Raw genomic sequence first — 18,413 nt, 5'->3', positions numbered from 1 at the left:
GTGCAAACCTCAGGAAGTTCAACAAGGCCAAGTGCAAGGTCCTGCCCATGGATCGGGACAATCCCAAGCACAAATACAGGCTGGGCGATGAGTGGATTGAGAGCAGCCCTGCAGAGAAGGACTTGGGGGTATCAGTGGATGGAAAACTGACTATGAGCCAGCAATGTGCACTCGCAGCCCAGAAAGCCGACTGTATCCTGGGCTGCATCAAGAGAAGTGGGGCCAAAAAGTTGAGGTAGGGGATGCTCCACTCTCATGAGACCCCACCTAGGGTATTGTGTCAAGCTCTGGGGCCTCCAACATAAGAAGGACATGGCCCTGCTCAAGCAGGTCAAGAGGAGGCAATGAAGATCATCAGGGGCTGGAGCACTTCTCTTATGAGGACAGAGGGAGAGAGTTGGGGTGGTTCAGCCTAGAGAAGACAAGGTTCGGGGGAGACCTTAAAGCAGCTTTCCAGTACTTAAAGGGGGCCTACAGGAAAGATGGGGAGGGACTCTGTATCAGGAAGTGTAGCGATAGGATGAGGGATAATGGTTTTCAAATGAAAGAACGTAGAGTTAGGTTAGATCTAAGGAAGAAATTATTTGCTGTGAGGGTGGTGAGACACTGAAACAGGTTGCCAGGAGAAGTTGTGGCTGCCCCCTCCCTGGCAGTGTTCAAGGGCAGGTTGGACGGGGCTTTGAGCAACTTGATCTAGCAGAAGGTCTCCCTGCCCATGGCAGGGGGGTTGGAACTAGATGGTCCTTAAGGTCCCTTCCAACCCAAACCATTCTGTGATGATATGATTCACTAGATCAGCTGCTTCTTTGCCCTGACTACTAACATGCATGGCCACCCTCTTCCATCTGTGAAATTTCCTTCCCAGCTGGTGCTTCTCTGCTGATCTCATTTTCCCCCACCACACTTAATTTCTGACAAAATGTTTTGAAACCTATTCTGTTTGCTGGAAAGTAGAAAAATAAGACACTAACAACTGGCTTGAAAAATCAGAACTTGCATTCTCCCTTACTCTGTACTACAGGTCTCCTCTTCTTACAAAGTGAAACACATCCCAAAAACTAAATTAATGGTAGTGTGAATTTGATTAATCCTCAATAATACTGTTTACACCAGCTCTTATGCAAAGAAGTTTACTTACTATTTGCAGCTCATTAATTTCAGTTCACATTGACTCAAGGATAATACATTAGACTAAAGTATTTCATAAACCCTGTGAAAAGTTTAACTGTGCAGAGTGTATGAGCATTAGTACCTACAGATACATACACTAAGACACATAGAGAAAACACTGAAAATATTTTTTCTGATTATGAAACACAGTAGCTTCCAGCATTCCATGAATTACTAGAGTTTCTTTATGTCTCTTAACAGACTAATATCCCAATACGTGCCAAGGAAAAAAGATGTAACTGAAAAAAAACAAATATGAGCCATCAATAGAAATCATTGTATGCAGTATGGAACTCACTTCTTTTGTACAAGAAGTGAAACACTATTCACTTGAGCACGCGGGGAGAAACTGGATGAGCATGTCCTGTATTCAGGCCTATCTCCATTTATCCACTACTGTGTCTCATACTTCCCTCAGCTGAAGCAATTCTCGTCCAGATGTCCCAGAAAGAACAGAAAGGGCAGCTGAAAAACATAAGGAGTGGAATGGTGGGGTGATGAGGAGGAAATGCAAGGAGGGAGAACAGCACTTGGTTTTTTGTTTTCTTTGTTGTTTTTTTTGGTGTTTTTTTGTTTTGTTTTGTTTTGTTTTAAATAAACACAGCTCCACATCACTTCTCCAAATCTATCTTCTTAAATAAAAAGAGAGCAATTATCTTGGTCTGAATCTCTTCAGAAAAATGTATCTTCTTTTTTCTAATTAAAATCAAGAGAGAGCTTCAGTAGAAAAACTCCCCTTACACACAGGAGGAACTGTATCCTCTCATTACAGACCTATCTTGCCCAGTTAATAGGCCTGTTATCTCAGCTTTCAGAGTCAGGGCTATGACCCTGCTCGTGAACACTCTGCTGACACTGGTATCAGGACATTTCCATGTCTTGTACCGTAACGGCAGGGTCGCACAGACTGGCAGGAGGGTCTACCACCAGCCACTCACACCACTTTGCCTGCATCTGCTTCCAGCTGCTGTGCCAGCCACTTCTGGGGCCACTACTGAGCATGACTCTGGTAGCCTACCAGGTTCTTCCACAACACAGACTTCTCCACCACATTACATTCATGTTACTAAGAAGTGGCTAGACATCCAGGGGTTTGAGGAAACAAAGTAATACTGAAGGCTTTCCCCTTATTTCTCTCTATACCCTCTCAGGTTCCTTGACACTGCTCATGTAGCTAAACCGTAAATGAGAACAGATTAAAAATCTCTTTCTTCTTCTTATGACCTTTTCTCTGTTTAGAAGTGAAATTGAAATCTTTGGGTGGATAAAATTAAGAATGTCAATAAGGATAATGTTATGTTTCCCCTCTCTGAAGCTATCTCCCAACCAAGGAAGCCATCATTTTGCCTATACCTTCTGCTTTAACTCGACAGCAAAATAGGAGTGCCAAAACATGACACTATCTCACCACTGCAAAGGAGGGGGAAGGGAAAAGAAAAAAACCCAGCTAAACTTAAGCTTCCTCCTTCATTTCCACCCCCCCAGTCATCTTCATATTTAACTTAAATCTGCAATGGTAAAACAGTTAATTACATGATTTGGCTGTAAAAATTCACTAGTTGTCCACTTTTTCAACAGCTTGTGATTTATTATGCCTGCTAATACTTGTATACACATGCACATTGCTTCAACTACTTCAAAGTAGTATATGTTACTGGAGAGATAGCTACAATTGAAAGCCTGTTAGATCGAAAGGAAACTGTAACATTCTTCCCCACGGTGTGATTCTAAGATAAAGTTCATTGTAACTCTTGAGCATCAGCCTGCGATATTAAAGGTGTTTCTGCTCTCCACACACTCAGCACCCAAAGCTCTCAGAAACCCTTTTAATTTAAAATTTGATTCCTGAAAGGACACAGAGGTACTTTTAAATAGTTGGAACTGCTTTTACTTGGATATTCTGAACCTGACAATGGAAAGGTGCACTTCATTAACCAACACATATTAGACACACTCACACACACACAAATAAGTCATTTTTCCTCTCCTCCCCTCCCCCAAAATAAATTCAGACAGAATAGGCCAATCTACTGATAAAACCAGAATTAGTATCATTCATTAGGTGACTTTAGAGTAATGTCCCAGGAAGCCTTCTATCCTTCTGATATCAGTTCTCAGTGCCATAATAATTGATATACTTCGAAAATGCACTAACATACACAGCTTGGAAGTTTACATGGTTTCATAATAATCACAAATAGGACTACAGCCAAGTCCAAGTGTGGAAGTCAAGACACAGTGGAAAAGCCTGCATAAACAGGAATATCTGCACTCTAGCCTAAATGCATCAGGTGTGTGCCACAGTGTATCTGTACATGAAAAAATAAGATTCCTCGTAACAAAAGTTAAGTACTTCATGAAAGCAGGCACTAGACTAAATATATCACTGAAAGGAAGAAAAAGTCTCCTGGTTTCTGTTTTATATAATACCGGAATCAGTAGGAAGAAGAAAAAAGCATGACTGAAATGTTTAATTCATTTGTCTCGAGGAAGGGGAAGGTGGGATAAGAATCCATTGTCAGACAATCCGATGAAGATTTCCTCCTCTAAAAGAGATGTTATCTATTGTATACCTTTTCTAAAGAACAGAATGAATTTCTCATATCAGCTACTCAATCAGGGCTGATTCAATAGTAAACGCTAACTGAAAACCAAGTCATAATCCCGTGCTTAAGACATTCTTCCAGGATAATGCCTTGGACAAAAATCTCAGTATACAAAACAAAGACAAATAGAAGACACGTGCAATTCCAACAGTGCATGAACACTTTTGACAAAGCCTCGTTTCAGTTTTAAAACATTTTTCCAAGTGAAAAAATATTTACAGCTGAAAAAAACCATAGGCTTATCAAAAAAGACCTCCCTCAACTCTATGGGTATGAAATCCAAGCATGGAAACTGAACTCAAGTATATTCTGAACTACCCAACTGAGAAATTTAAAATGTAATAAACTGTTTTATATAGATTTTAGAGATTTAAAATAATGAATACATTATACAAACTGATACTGATGCAATAATATAACTAAGTGTATAGCTAGTGATGCAGATTAAACAAAATATTTCTTTTCCCCTTAGAGGTATACAAGGAAAATCCAAAACCTTCTTAAAATCAAACTCTGTGAAAGCTAAAGGGTGAAGAATTAGGAAGGAAAACTGATGGTGTAGCAGAGAAGAGAGGCTTTTCAGACTTGCCTTTCAAGTCTGACAATAATTTGCCCTGACATCTTGACAACACTACATTTTCCAGTAGAATTCTTCCCCCAATCCAACAAAAGAAAAGGTCATAAATAATTCTCTACATGGAGTATACACGCACTCTTTGCGGCATGCAAAAAATAGAAAAAGGAAACTGCTAGACTATCATACCTATAAATGAGTTTTATCCAACATCTGAATTTTGCACATGGACTTTAAGTGAAAGTGGTTTTCTCCTATTTAACAAAAAGGGTATTAAAGATATACTTGCCTTCAGGCAGCAATATTTGATTCAGAAAGAACACATCTGAACCATGAGGTTAGATGTTTTGTCAGTACTGTACAGTGGCAAACTTCTTTCACCAAATATTCTTCTGTTCTCTGGTATTTCCAAGTCAAGTGCAGTATAGCTGAGGAGTAATTCCAGAGGCACGAATGAACACCAAAGGCTCACAGTGCCTTGCTGGCAACTGTACTTAGCTGCACCTCCTCACTTGCTAACATTCCTGCTCAGCTCCTCCCACCCAAAGTGAATAGGCTTGCTCACTGCTCAGGTTTCAAGTTTTCATTTCAGCCCCTATGAAATTCTCAAGGTCACAGTTCAGGTTCAAATAGGCCAGCTCTGCAGAAACTGTCATGGAGAACAAGAACTTGCTCCAGAAGTTGCATAGTAATCAGCCCTGCTGTGCCTTTTAAACCTAGTACCGTGCCTTCATAAAGCTGTAACCCACACAGAAAGGAGCACATGCAATTTACTCAAGCCACAAATACTGGGTGGAGTAGCATTTCAGAAATGGCAAGTTTTAATAAACACACAATGACTTGCAGAGAGGAATGTGCCAGAGTATGCATTACAGTAAGAAAGCAGGAGGTCAAGATAATAGATTCAGGAGACGGACCACACAGAGCAGAACTCAAAACATTTCACATGAAATTCATTCTGGTAACACAAGCTAAAATCAGATTATTTAGTGGTCAAACACCTTCCTTGACTACCGTGACTAGAACCTCACTCACATCCCATTTGAGGCAAACATCACTAAAGATACTCCAAATAAGTCACAGAATTTTGCAGAACTGCAAAAAGAAGTAATAACACTCTGAAAGTGGTAGGTGAAAGAAAAGCAGGAGCTGGTATTTTACCAGTGGAGTTACAGCCTCTCCCATGCTCAGTACATGCATCTGCTATAACCACAGGCATGAAGGATTTCTCTCTCCAGCTCCAATGCAGTGCTGCTCCACTATGGCTTTAGTCTTGTGCACCCACATGAACCAACAGGTTCTTGTGACCTCCTGTCAGAAACATGGCCAAAGGACCAAAGCCAAGTATCCATCTCAGGAAGATTGCTAATATTTTGAAAGAGTTTTGAGTTCACTGATACCGGGCTGTATCTTTCCTTCTACTGAACCACAGTCATCTGTCCTCCCCAACAGCTGGTAAGAGGAGATGCATGCCATGCCTCCATTGCTTCTTGCACACCAACCACTAGCAAGCCAGATGAGTCAGGAGCTTCAGACATTTCTTAATGCCTTGTCAAACAAAACATGCTACTGCTGCTGCTGTCAACTGCGCCAAAGACCTGAAACAAATGTTTTTTAAAGGCTGCAAGTTGTATAGGTCTACAACAAACCACCTTTGACTTGTTACGTGCCCTGGGTAGAAAGTAATATCCAAATCTTGTATTTTCTTGGTCATTATGGCTCCAAAGTCATCTCATCCCTTCAGCAGGTAATAAGTGTTCTTTAGAACCTACTGATGGAAAACATCTATTTTTCACTCCCCACCTTCTCACACATGCAAAAATAATTACATCTATTTTCTCCCCAAATGCAGTGTCTTATTGATTAAAATCCTAGCATGTCCTTTAGAGGTTTACTATGGAGCAAACAGCCTTTCGTACAGTCTCAGCAGTGTCAAAAATGCCCTTACTCACCACCCAAATCAGTTTCATCTTCTTTCTGCTCATTGTGATCATCATCGTTACTGGCAGACATATAATACTGCTTCCACTGTCAATCCACTTCCCTGAATCTAAGCCACTTCGGTTTCTCAGTTAAGTAACACCATATATTTTCATCATGTTGCAAACTAAATTAAAAACTACTACTACTCTATTGGAAAGGAGGGGACAGATCCTGTTTCTTAGCTCAGCTCAAGCTCCTTCTGGGCACATGCTTCCACTGTTTACCCTTGTCTAACAAGCTGACTTTACAAAGAAAAAAAAAAGACAGCAAGAAGCTGTTAATTTAGCTCAAAGATATACATTATTGTAAAATACTTCCTCAATCTTCCTCATCCTAACATGCTTTTCCCAGATACTACCCACATTTTCACTCTATCTGCATCTCATCAATGCTTTGCTAGGAGAAATTCTGAGGGCTGATGCAGCTGAGTTCATGAGCCAGAAAGTTTGCCTGCACAGGTCACTGTTACCCACATGAAATGAAGTAACTCGAGCTCAAAAATCTTAATGAATCATCTGCTGAGTTGCCATCCTTAAAGTATCAAATATAGTATTGTCAACACAAGCACCACAGTTATTTATTCCTCTAAATTTGGATGATGCTGTTAATACCCGCAAATTAAGAGCCCTCATTCAAATCCACAAAACCCCTCAAAATAGCAAAATTCTTCAATAATGAATGTTGTGAATTTTACGATGTTCATGTGGATTTTCACCACTCACATGCTTAAAAGTAAAACCAGAGATTATCTCCCAAGCAAATAAATACATATGTAAAATACTAACAATTTAAAATCTAGAAAAATGTATCATATATATTATACTTCGTGACATACACTCAAAGGCACACAAAGAACGGCATAAACTCTCATCAAACAAAGCTATAAACAGACAATATGAATACTGGTAAAAAAAGAAAAAGGTCAGACATGTTTGAACATCCTATTACAGAATTTTTAATGTTACTATCTTAACCAGATTTGTCTCTTTATCACAAGTACAGCTTATTATTATTTAAGCATTTATGCTGTTTTCATAAAACATTTGAAATATGTTTAAACAGCATATTTGTAAGTTAGAAAATACTGAAATCCCTTTCTGAGGAGACTTCTGATTTTTTTTGCAAATGTTAAGCAATCGCTCTTTCTATATTAATCCATTTTATCAAATAAATAAAGCAGTATCCCAATGTAAGTCTGAATTAACAAGATTTACAAGAATCCAATTTACCAGGGATAATTTGTATAATGACATCAACAGCTTATATCAGCAATCAGAGATCTGCTATACAGCTTTTGAAAATGCAGTCCTGGACTCTATATTTTCCATGTCTACTTTTTAACTGCAATAAAATAGTTTTGTCAATGATTCCTTTTTGTCACACATAGGTAGGTTAAAAAAAGGAAAAAACCAAAATTAAGCTTGGTAAAAGTGCAGTAGTTTGCCCATTAATGGTTAATAACATTTTCAACTACATAATGCAAACACAGAAAATTAGCTAGATTAAGGCTGTTCAATCTATGTGTCAGCTGCTAGAACTGAAAGATGTTTTCGCAGTCCTAACAACTATATGCGCTACACTTAGAAAAAACACAGGTCTTGATGATTATCAAGGCCACACTACAGAGCCTAAAAACACACTTAACTCAATGTGGAGCTGCTCAAGGCCTCTTTCACATGGAGTTCTGTATTACGATCCCGAGAAGCTCCATAATTGGGAAATTTTCCTTTGTGTAAGTGAGTTCAGGGCTTCCATGAAAAATTCTAGTGCTGGCTTTCTAGAAATGGTGGTACCATGAAGAGCGTGAAAGGTTGTCTAGTTAAGTCAACTTTGTACCTTTATTAAATCCTTTTTTGGATGCAAAAAAGCTAGTTTTTAGGTTTGTTTTGATGTCTCTTGACCGCCAACACATCCAAGTGTTACTAGCTTTTGCACTGGATGGCACTTAGGTTTTGGTATTCTCCAACTTAAAGCTACTGATGTCTGGAGGATCAGTAAGTATTTTTTATATAACAAATTGTAATTGCAGCATTATAATCTGGACTAGCTTATTCTGACCATCTAGTCAACTAATGATGGGCAAGGCAGAAATAAATTAAATCCACAACAATTAAAATCACAAGTTCATTTCAGGACCAATGCTACATACGGCTGAGTTACCCTTTCAACACTAAAATTCTGAATTGGCTACTGGTGAGCATAATAAGCATAATCCCCAGCATCATTTTTTTCCGTCAAACAACCTTGCTGAAGCTTTCTATGGAAGCAAGTCTGACCTCCACACCTTTAAAGACCAGTCTGTAATCGAAAGGGTAAGCTAGTCTTCAGCCTTGGAATAAAGGACAGCATATCTTCAAAAATCTTAAAAACATGATGTAAAATAAGAAGGTGTAACTTCTTCCTGCAAACATTATGCAGAACAATTACAGTGTAAACAGACTTTTGTTGAACAATCACTAGACAATCTGCCAGATCAAGCTGTACTCTACATTTGTAAAACAGATCCCTACTGGACTCCAAAAAGACTACCCCCCATCTCTGGCTCAAACACACTAAATTCCATCTCACCAGAGTGAAAGGAGCAAGGAAGGAAGTAGTCATGTTTTAAACTAAGAAACCAAACACAGGAAAACAAAATCTTTCTGAAATTCAGAGCTATAGTCACATATTATTAAAACCCAGTATTTATACGTAGAAGCACTTAAAATCATGAAATACATACCACTTACAACTTCACAATGACATATTACATGGTTCACCCTTGGTTCCAAATAGGAAGCCACTGGCCCAAACAGATGTTAAATCTTTACTTTCACTCCCTTGTATTAAGATTCAAGTTCTCACCTACTTTTAATCATATTCATAATATTGTAATTAGGAACTTACTTAAAACACAAGCAGAAGACACAATTAAGCTTTCCCAGTAGATCTTCCAAGTGATGGGCACATGCTGCTCCCTGGACTGCTGCTGGCCAACCAAAGAATCCAGCACACATGGTAGTGTTTCCCCACTAACACCAAAGTGCTGGTTGCACCAAAGACTGCCTCGTCATAGGTTTCATTTCATTGAAACTCATTTAATTTTAACCACAGGCTCTATACAAAACTGACTTTGCCAGACAGGCCCTTTTATTCAGGCAGCTAGAAACATAACTTAGGTAATGGTGACCAAATAGCATCTAACAACATTCAACTTTCAGCAGCAAAAGATAAACACCCATGTCACAGCTCCCCTTTATATACAAGTAATCAGTTATTTGTAGACTGCATCATATATTTTTGTGTTTCAATTCTTTTATTCTGTGTCTAGCATGCTTTTGAATTGTTTACTTATGTTACTCATCTCCTAAGGATGCATTCATATGCCAGTGACTAAAAGTATCTTCATTTAGTTCATAGTAAAATGCCTTTAAATAATGCATCTAAATATTTCCTATATTTCTGCATATTCTCATCATAGAACAAGTATACTGTAAAGACCTTTGATAACTGGATTTCAGTTACAACAGTTATCCTCAAATACTCCATTGCCTTAAAGTCTGTTCTATTTCATATTTTTCAGGCTTGCACACGATCTCTTTTCCCCTATGTAATAAGCTCACATTTTCACCAGCACTGTAATTTTCCCATAGGAATAACTACCACAGAAGTTGGGTGGTTGTTCTAAATGTGGGTCAACCCTCTCCATAAAAATCAAACCTGCATCTCCCGAGTGTACAGATAGGGTAGAAGTAGTAATTAAAGGTTGCTGAAGCCTAGCCTACATCATACCTTTTCACTACTGAAATTGACTGCAAGGCAAATTCCTTGTGTCATGAAACTACAGCCTCATTCCCAGTAGCACTCCTGGAAGAGTGAGTCAGTGATGACTGATTCTAAAAAAGGCACAGATACATATAACCAGCTTAAAATCCCTTACATAAGCCCTGAAATAATCAGAGGAAAAAAAAAATCAGGAGAGAAGACTTAATGTCTGCAAGGAGTTTGATGTAGCCTTATTAACTTTTAGAGTTTAAGACCATTTTAATGATTTTCCTATGAGTGAAAGCCCTTAAATAGCACAACAGTTTGACTTTATGAACTAGTGGGAAGACCAACATTAAAAGGAAGAATTTACTAGAATATTCAAATACACTTATATAATTACAACATTTGTCTAGTAGAGGACACAACACAGTAGGTAGAGAGAATAGCCAAAAATTTCTTTAAACACAATTAAAATTACAAGTTTTATATGTATATTCTACAGAAAATATTTCCAGACTAAGCACAATGCAAGCCAGAGAACATCAAGTGCTGTTCCAGTGATATAACAGCACCTCTTAAAAAATATACCAGAGCTAGCTGTGAGTAGCACTGAAAATACTACCATAATAATTCTTAAAATACATAGATTCAACATGGTAATGACTATCTTTGGTTTCAAAGTTGTTTTCTTTTTTACCTGAATGGTACTGAATGGGAAAACAGGAAAATGATTCAAAGTTGCCTGAGACACTGCCTTTATTACTCTGACAGACTAATAACATTATTTTGACAAACCAACCTATGGGAGCTATTGATGCTCATACAAAAAAAAAATCATCTCAGGAACACTACTCATGGCAACAACTAGAGGAAGCATAGATTAGCATGGCTGCCAAGAGTAAACAGAGAAGAAAATTAATAAAAAAAGCTGAAGTTTTCACTCCACACACCCTAACAAACATGTCTAATGATGCCCTAGGCAGTAAGGCATCACAAACAGTTTCAAATGCAAATAAACACAAGGAGAGCAACTATTGCTGGGTTTTGGTTTTTAAACAGACTATCAAGAAGTCAGGTCTACTGAGGAATTTCACTTTACATCCAATCAGTTCACTGATGGTTTGTTTTTAATAGGTTTAAGCAAGGCAGAAGGACTGTTTAAAAGCTGACAAAAAGTAGTACTGAGAATTTTTTTTTTCCCCCTTTCCTAAAGAGAAGAATTTTTCAGTAGAAGTAATTTGTAAAAGGTCTTTACCCAAAGGTTCCAGGCTTTGATGGTGTATCATAAAACTTCTGTGTAAAGACACAACTTAAATACCCGATACATTAACATGACCATCAGTTACAGGATTACAAACAGATAATTATTTACCATCACATGGACTGTTCTCTCACAAATCATAGCATGCTTTAATGAACTAGTGTACCATAAAATGCATATTTTTTTTGCCTCCAGATTAACACATAAGGATACAAACAATTACATACAATATTTCAATATGCTTTCTTCCTTACCCCTTTATCGTAAAAGGCAGTGTTTTTGAACCAACATTTGGAACAGATAATTCATGTCAGCATTTAAGTTCTTTAAGATCTCTGTAAAAAAAACAAACAAACAAACAAAGCAAAAGCTCTATCTTACCATAGCTGTGGGCAGTTCCTGGGCTGAGAGACGGCTGGAGTAACTCTTTGGTTGGCGTAAAATAAGTTTCTTTCCCCTGGCGCTGGCTCATTCTTCCTGGAGTTAAAAGCTGTGATTCATCGCTGTTTGTTACCACTGCTGAAATACAAAATGGATGCTCATTCAATGATGCTATCTGCTTGTGCATAGATTTCTATTACAACTTCACTGCTATTTATGAAACTGGTATTCAAATGCTATCTTCCAAAATTTTTCATTCTCAAAGATAAGGATTTCAAGCCAGAGATTCGCTTTGGAGGGGACAGCAGAAAGCAGCCAACAAGACTGGTCTAAGACATGAGGCAGAAGATGAAAACAAAATCTAGGAGGTAGGAAAGGCTGCTACTGAATACAGATACAGCATTGAGTTTTTACTTAATTTCTGAAATCCCGCTTTCTTCACCAGTTTTGTGATAGTTCTTGGTTTAACTACTCACGACACAGCCAGCCAAGGACATGACTTGCCACATCAACCTGTGCCACCAGCCAGCCAAGGACATGACTTGCCACATCAACCTGTGCCACCATACCAGAAAGCAAAGATGAACACATGTACGTGCATCACAGGAAACAAGTCTCATAAATAAAGATCATGTATAGACTCTATCAAGGGAAAGGTTTAAATCGAAGTGTTACTCTCATTGAACCTTATCAGTCTGAAAAGACTTGTTTGGTGTCTTCTAGCTATTTGCAAGACCACCAGGCCATCCGTCCTGTTTATGGTATCTGTACATTTCCTTAAATTGCACACAACAAAATCGTACCTTTTTTGATCTTAGAAGAATTACTGACTCTGTAACACCTGCCCTGGTAAAGTAGATATACTGACAAGAAGAGATCAGAGAGGGGAAAAAAAAGATGCTTACTAGAAGAGCCTGCCTAAAAGATTGAAACTTATGATGCAGCTCATTTTACGATTTCCCAAGCTTTCTTCAGTTTTAAAAGCTCAGCAGAAGATCTAGTCTAAACAAACAAGTTTCATTTTCTAGAGGGAATCTGCAAAGTACAGAAGGCCCTCCTCACAGCTTTTAGCTGACTTTTTTTTTTTTTTTTATTAGCTTTCCTTCTACTATTATTACAGTAACAGAAACATATTTTCAGCAAGGGCTAGCATAAACTCAAGGCAGTACAAAGAATGCAAGGATGCTGGGATACCCATCTGTATGATTTTTCTACATCAATAAAGCTTTGCTCCAGACAAACTATACCCTATGCAGACTGCTGCTTAGGAAAAATATGTGAGATGATGGACAAGAAAGGTAAAGAGCTCATTTTACCAGTTCAGAGTTCAAGTTAGAAGGCCAATACTTCAAAGTAGTGACTATGTTTGCTCTTCCTCTGGTACCACCAAACTAGCTTTTTATTCTTCTTCTGCTACAAGTAAGGGGAAACGGGAGGAGCGGGGGAGTTGCTGAAGTCTTAGGAAGAGACTGTACCACAAGTGGTCTGGTAACTCAACTGGAAAATAAAAGGGGGGCTAGAAAACAGCTGCTTCACAGGCTCACACAAAATGGGTCCCTGTGAGAGGAATGAGCTATATTCACTTGTTTTAAAAATGTTTAAGGTGCACTGAAGTATCACCGACCTTCAATCAACTAGCTGAAAGCTGCTCTTGCCATTTAGCTCCACAGGAAGAGGATTTCACATTCTGTCCAGCAGGTGCTTTCCGCCAGCCCCCTGCTGTGGGCAGCACTCCAGCTCCACCAGTGGGCACCTCTCAGGTGGGCACTCCAAGGGTGGGTGCCTTGCCTGCCACACTGCCAGCCACATCACAGACCTGCTCTGCAGCAGGAATTGTTCTAACAACCCTGGCTTGAGTCACCTGGGCAAAAGGCTTGTTTCTGAACAGGCAACATCAGCACTGCTAGGTTTTTTTGGGCTTTAAGCTTTGAAAATTCTGTAGTTTAAGCTGTTGAGATGCAACCATTTCTCAGATGGTACTGGCCAGTAATTTGGAGTGTAAGGAAGCTCTGCATACAAGTTTCACCAAAGCATGAGCTGAACTCAGTCATGTTAACTTAGTAACCCACAAGGTCACAAGCTTCAAGTTCACTATTAATTTCACGTTCCTTTGTTAGTCTGGAGACTCAATTTGGGTCTTTCAAAGACTGCCAGCAGTGTCAGAAAGGCTCCTTTCCTAAAAAAACAGTTTATGTATCACCTAACATAGAATATACTGTAGTAAGCACTTTGCATGCCTGGTGATTCAAGATGAACTTCTTAAATTAAGTGAGCTTTTGAGAAATTCAATCTATAAAGCTGAAGAATGATTAGCAGGTGAGTTTTAATACCTCCTTTTTATATAAAGCATTATAAAAGTACTAAACGAAAGGAAATAAATCAGTTAGGAACATAACTGTCTATCCACACTGTAGCAGCCACTAGGAAGAAGTTGTCGTCCTCCTTCAAAATGCCTTATCCTGATGCGCAGACATCTGCTTTGGTGTGAGGGGGAAGACAAGGCAAGGCAGAATAAACCTGTTGGTTTGAGCAGAGCTTTCATCTTTTTTCTCTAAAATACTAATGACCTCATTTTTACAGGTGACTGTGTAATCAGGACTGTAGAACTAGTAGGACCTTCAGGCAGTTAATGAGCTCTGTAATGATATGCCTTAAGCATCTTATGGCAGGAGCTCTTGAACCTTAGAAGACAGAGATGGAAACAAACAAGGCTATTACAATTAAAAGGGAAAAAGTACTTGGAAAGGAGAGAGGAGCAGGAGAAGTTATGCTAGTAACAAACCTGAGTTTTCAAGATGCCATCAAATCAAACACCTACCAATTGGAAGCAGATCATTTTAAGAGTTCTAAGAGATTTTAAGATTTAATTAGTACATATTAATAGACAACTCAATAATCTGAGGTGACTCTTTGGCTGCTGTTTATAGTTTCTGATAGATTTATTTTATAAACACTATAAAAATGTATGGTGCACACTTCATCATCCATTTACTGACAATTTTTGATAGTCCTACAGCTATCATTTGAAACAGAATGATTTTATCCTGGAATTTCTTACATTCACAGAATAAAATCAACAGTGATACTGAAAGAGAGCAATGGTCATTTACTCTAGTGACCTTACTCACTTTTGAAATAGAAATCAGCATGAATGAATAAATGACGTTCCTAGTCAAACATGTTTTCATATTTGCCCAAAATACCAAACTGAAACTTACTATTTTGTACTTATGTCCTCGTGTAACTGAAAAACCACGCTCATTTTCTGACTAATCTTCAGAGCACTCACATTTCTTAGTGAGTTTTGGTGAAGACAATCAAAGTATAATTTTTTTTTTTTCCCCAAAATGTTCCTGAGGAATGCCTCACCTACAGAAACAATCAAAGAGCTGGAATACCTCTCCTATGAAGAAAGGTGAAAGAGTTGATGTTGTTTGGCCTGTAGAAGAGGAGGCTCTGGGGAGACCTTATTGCAGCCTTTCAATCTATAAAGGGGGCTTATAAGAAAGATGGAGGAACACTTTTTACTAAGGTCTGTAGAGACAGGACAATGGTTTTAAACTGAAAGAGGGTAGATTTAGATTTGACATAAGAAAGAAATTTTTTACAATGGGAGTGGTGAGGCACTGGAACAGGTTGCCCAGAGAAGTTGAAGATGTCCCTGGAAGCATTCAAGGTCAGGTTAGATGGGGCTTTGAGCAACCTGATCTAGTGGAAGGGTGTCCCTGCCCACAGCAGAGGGGTTGGACTAGATGATCTTTAAAGATCACTTCCAACCCAAACAATTCTATGATTCTAATTCTTCTCAGGTTTCACATGCCATCTCCACAACCTGAAAGACAGATTTGGTAGGCATATGCTCAACATGTCTAATAAGACATACATTAGCATTGCCAACCATTCCTTTCATTCAAGGGCCTCAATGTGGCGATTTATTTTTAGGCTTTCACTCAGGCTTCAGAGCACTCATCCAAGAGAAGTATGAGCTTCGTTCATCCCTTCCTTTACCTGAATGAGTTTAAATCCATACCATCTATCTCTTTGAAGATGAGCAGAGGGTTATTTTAGAGAAGAAACATCAGTTAGTCAATATCAAAGCCTCTTCACAACTCTTTGGAGAACACATCTCAATACCAACAGACCTGTAGAGTTGATAATGCATACTCTATTGAATTTCCTTATATTGGCCATCAAATTACTAATATATAGTTTGTCAGGAAGATTCATGCATCAGAAGGAACACAAATTGAGGTCTTTACAGCCAATTTATTTCACCAGATAAAGCTATGAAAAAAAAAAAATATCTGAAGTTGCAGATTCCCAGTTGTTCTGTTTCTCTAATGAGCATGTGAAAGTGCCTACAGTCTTGAAATTAGCACAAGGATATCAGATATAGGAAAAGATTTATTATAACTCAATTCTGCATTATTTTTTGATGTCTATAATAAGCAATAGTGGCTAAGACCATGGCTTCTGCACAGATTTCTCACCAAAAAGAAAGGGTTTGTGCCTGCATCTTTCCCTTCCCCACATACACAAACACTTAATCCCAGCCTAAATTATTGTGCCGATCATATTAATGGCCATGAACCAATGGCATTAATAAATCTTTGGCTGCATGCAGACAGATACACACACACACACACACACACAGTTTTCCCTATCACCACATCAGATCCAATCCTTATTTGAGTATTACAGGGTATACACCTCTTTATTTCTGAAGATGTAAATTTATTGAAATTAAGTGAACCATATAGCACTATAAACAGACAAGCTCAAACATAAAACTGATTCTGAACCATTATTTCCACATCTTTATTACTGACACTACAGTAATATTTGAAGGTTTCCTTTCAAACTGATAAACATACCGTTTTCTCTTTCAGGTAAGTAATTTTAAAGATTTTTTTTTTTAACCATGACTAGGAGAGATGAAGAATAAACTTTTCCAACTAAAAAAGTTGACTCATTCACATGAGTAGTATGCCAGATAAAATACTTTTCCAACAGTAAATTTTCATTGTACTTCAGCTTCTCAATTACAATACAGAAGAAAACCTAGCGTTTAGCCCAACAGTCTATATGAAAAGATAGATGCTAACTATTGTGCACATATGTGGAAACATACTGTAGGAGGGGAAACACTTACTTGATGGTCCATGAGAGTCTCTGTTATCACCATGATGCTGTGTACACATACAATTGAAGAACGAAGAACAGCAAACAAAGAAATCCAGGCCAGGAAGAAGCAAGTGCACAAAAGCAGCAGCAGTGGGAAAGAAGGACAATGAAAACTGTGTTAGTACATAACTAAAATACAACATGCACCTTAATACCAAAGGCAAGACCTCAAGAGACTTAGCAGTTCAGAAAAGTTGAAGGAACAAAACCGACAAATATGCTTATGGAGAAGTCATCATTAGAAGTCATCACTGTATATGGTTAGTAAACAGCAACTGTCTAACTCCAATTCAGAATGGAACATTTTCACTAGCAATTTAGTGTTCATATGACTTGATACACAATATATTTTAAGAAATTTTTAGCTGGAATGTTTTCAGAAGATTAAAGCTCTGAAGAAAGCTGAAATAACACAATATCTGTTTTCAAAACTGCTCCACTTTCAGGCAGGTGTTTTGGTAAGACAAAACCTTTTAAGCCATCAGCAATGTGCAAGCACCCACTAACGCTGAATCAAAGCCTAACTGCTTCTGCACACAAACACAAACTTAGAAGCCACTGGCTGAGTTAATCTACAAACACAGATAACATTTTAAATTGCTTAGGATGCAAGACAAGCAGTGCAGTTTTAAATTTAGGAGGACATTTTATATCAAAGTATATCCAAAGTATCATGTTGTATAAAAAAAATCACCTCTGTCACACTGAATGCATTAAATACAGGCACTACAGGAGAGTAGTTACAGAGTAGTAGTCTGTACTTCTTCCCGACATTTCATCTGGAATCCTTTATAAATCATTGCTACCCAAGGCCACAATCAGAGCTAAGTCCCCACTGTGCTCAGCCGTGTAAGTTAAATTTCACCTATGTCTTAAAGGATTTACTATGTTTGAAATCCACGAATAACAGAAAAGGAACAGAAAACAAGCATACTGATCAGTGAACATTTCCTCCTTAAAAATAAAATAAATCCAAACATGCTGTATCTTTTATATACCAAACAAAAACCTGCTGCTGCCTAAAGGAGAGGAATCTTCGCCCTTCTTTAAAGAGAATCCAATCTTGCCTCTGTTATCAGGAATAAACAACAGGAAATGTAAAAAAGAAAAATAAAAACCTTAGCAAGCAGGAGTCTTGTCTTACACTTCTGATCTCAAAACATGGATTTTTATCCTCAGCTGCCTAGGGGTGTTAAATTGACAGCATGCAAATGTAAAATACTGCAATGAGTATATTACAATTGCAGTATCCATCATTGGAAAGATGAGGGAACCCTTCTTTCATAATGTTGCACCTTCTGGAATAGGACTTGATTAAACAAGAGAAGCTAAAATAAATTCCAAGTGCATTTGGTAAACAACCTTCTATTTCTGTCAGATGCTAAATTTAGTTCAAAGAGTGAAACACTGCTAAGGGAACCCCTGAACTTACTGGACAGGTTTAGCTACTAGTACATGAAATGCTTTCAAGAATCCAACGTTTTTCAAGTCAAAGTGTTTCTTTTTA

General features: G+C 38.2%; 1 protein-coding gene across 6 annotated transcripts in view; it reads right to left on the bottom strand.

Moving 5' to 3' along the window:
- OSBPL8 (oxysterol binding protein like 8) overlaps positions 1-18,413 on the bottom strand; it is an 84,004-nt gene that overhangs the window by 37,267 nt on the left and 28,324 nt on the right. For 2 of the 6 annotated variants that reach the window (XM_026867239.1, XM_026867247.1), the window contains 2 exons: positions 16,875-16,911; positions 11,723-11,860 (listed from right to left, as the gene is read on the bottom strand). In XM_026867239.1, the coding sequence (XP_026723040.1) occupies positions 11,723-11,860; positions 16,875-16,911 (175 nt within the window). Of the gene's footprint in view, positions 1-11,722; positions 11,861-16,874; positions 16,912-18,413 lie in introns of those variants that run through there. The other 4 variants (XM_026867256.1, XM_026867284.1, XM_026867276.1 and 1 more) reach the window with 4 other exon arrangements.

The sequence above is a fragment of the Athene cunicularia genome (genome assembly GCF_003259725.1).
Source record: "Athene cunicularia isolate RWA chromosome 1 unlocalized genomic scaffold, athCun1 chr1_part2, whole genome shotgun sequence".
NCBI classification, from domain to species: Eukaryota; Metazoa; Chordata; class Aves; order Strigiformes; family Strigidae; genus Athene; species Athene cunicularia.
The sequence above is the reverse complement of the archived record's forward strand: the minus strand, read 5'-3'. Positions and strand labels throughout refer to the sequence as shown.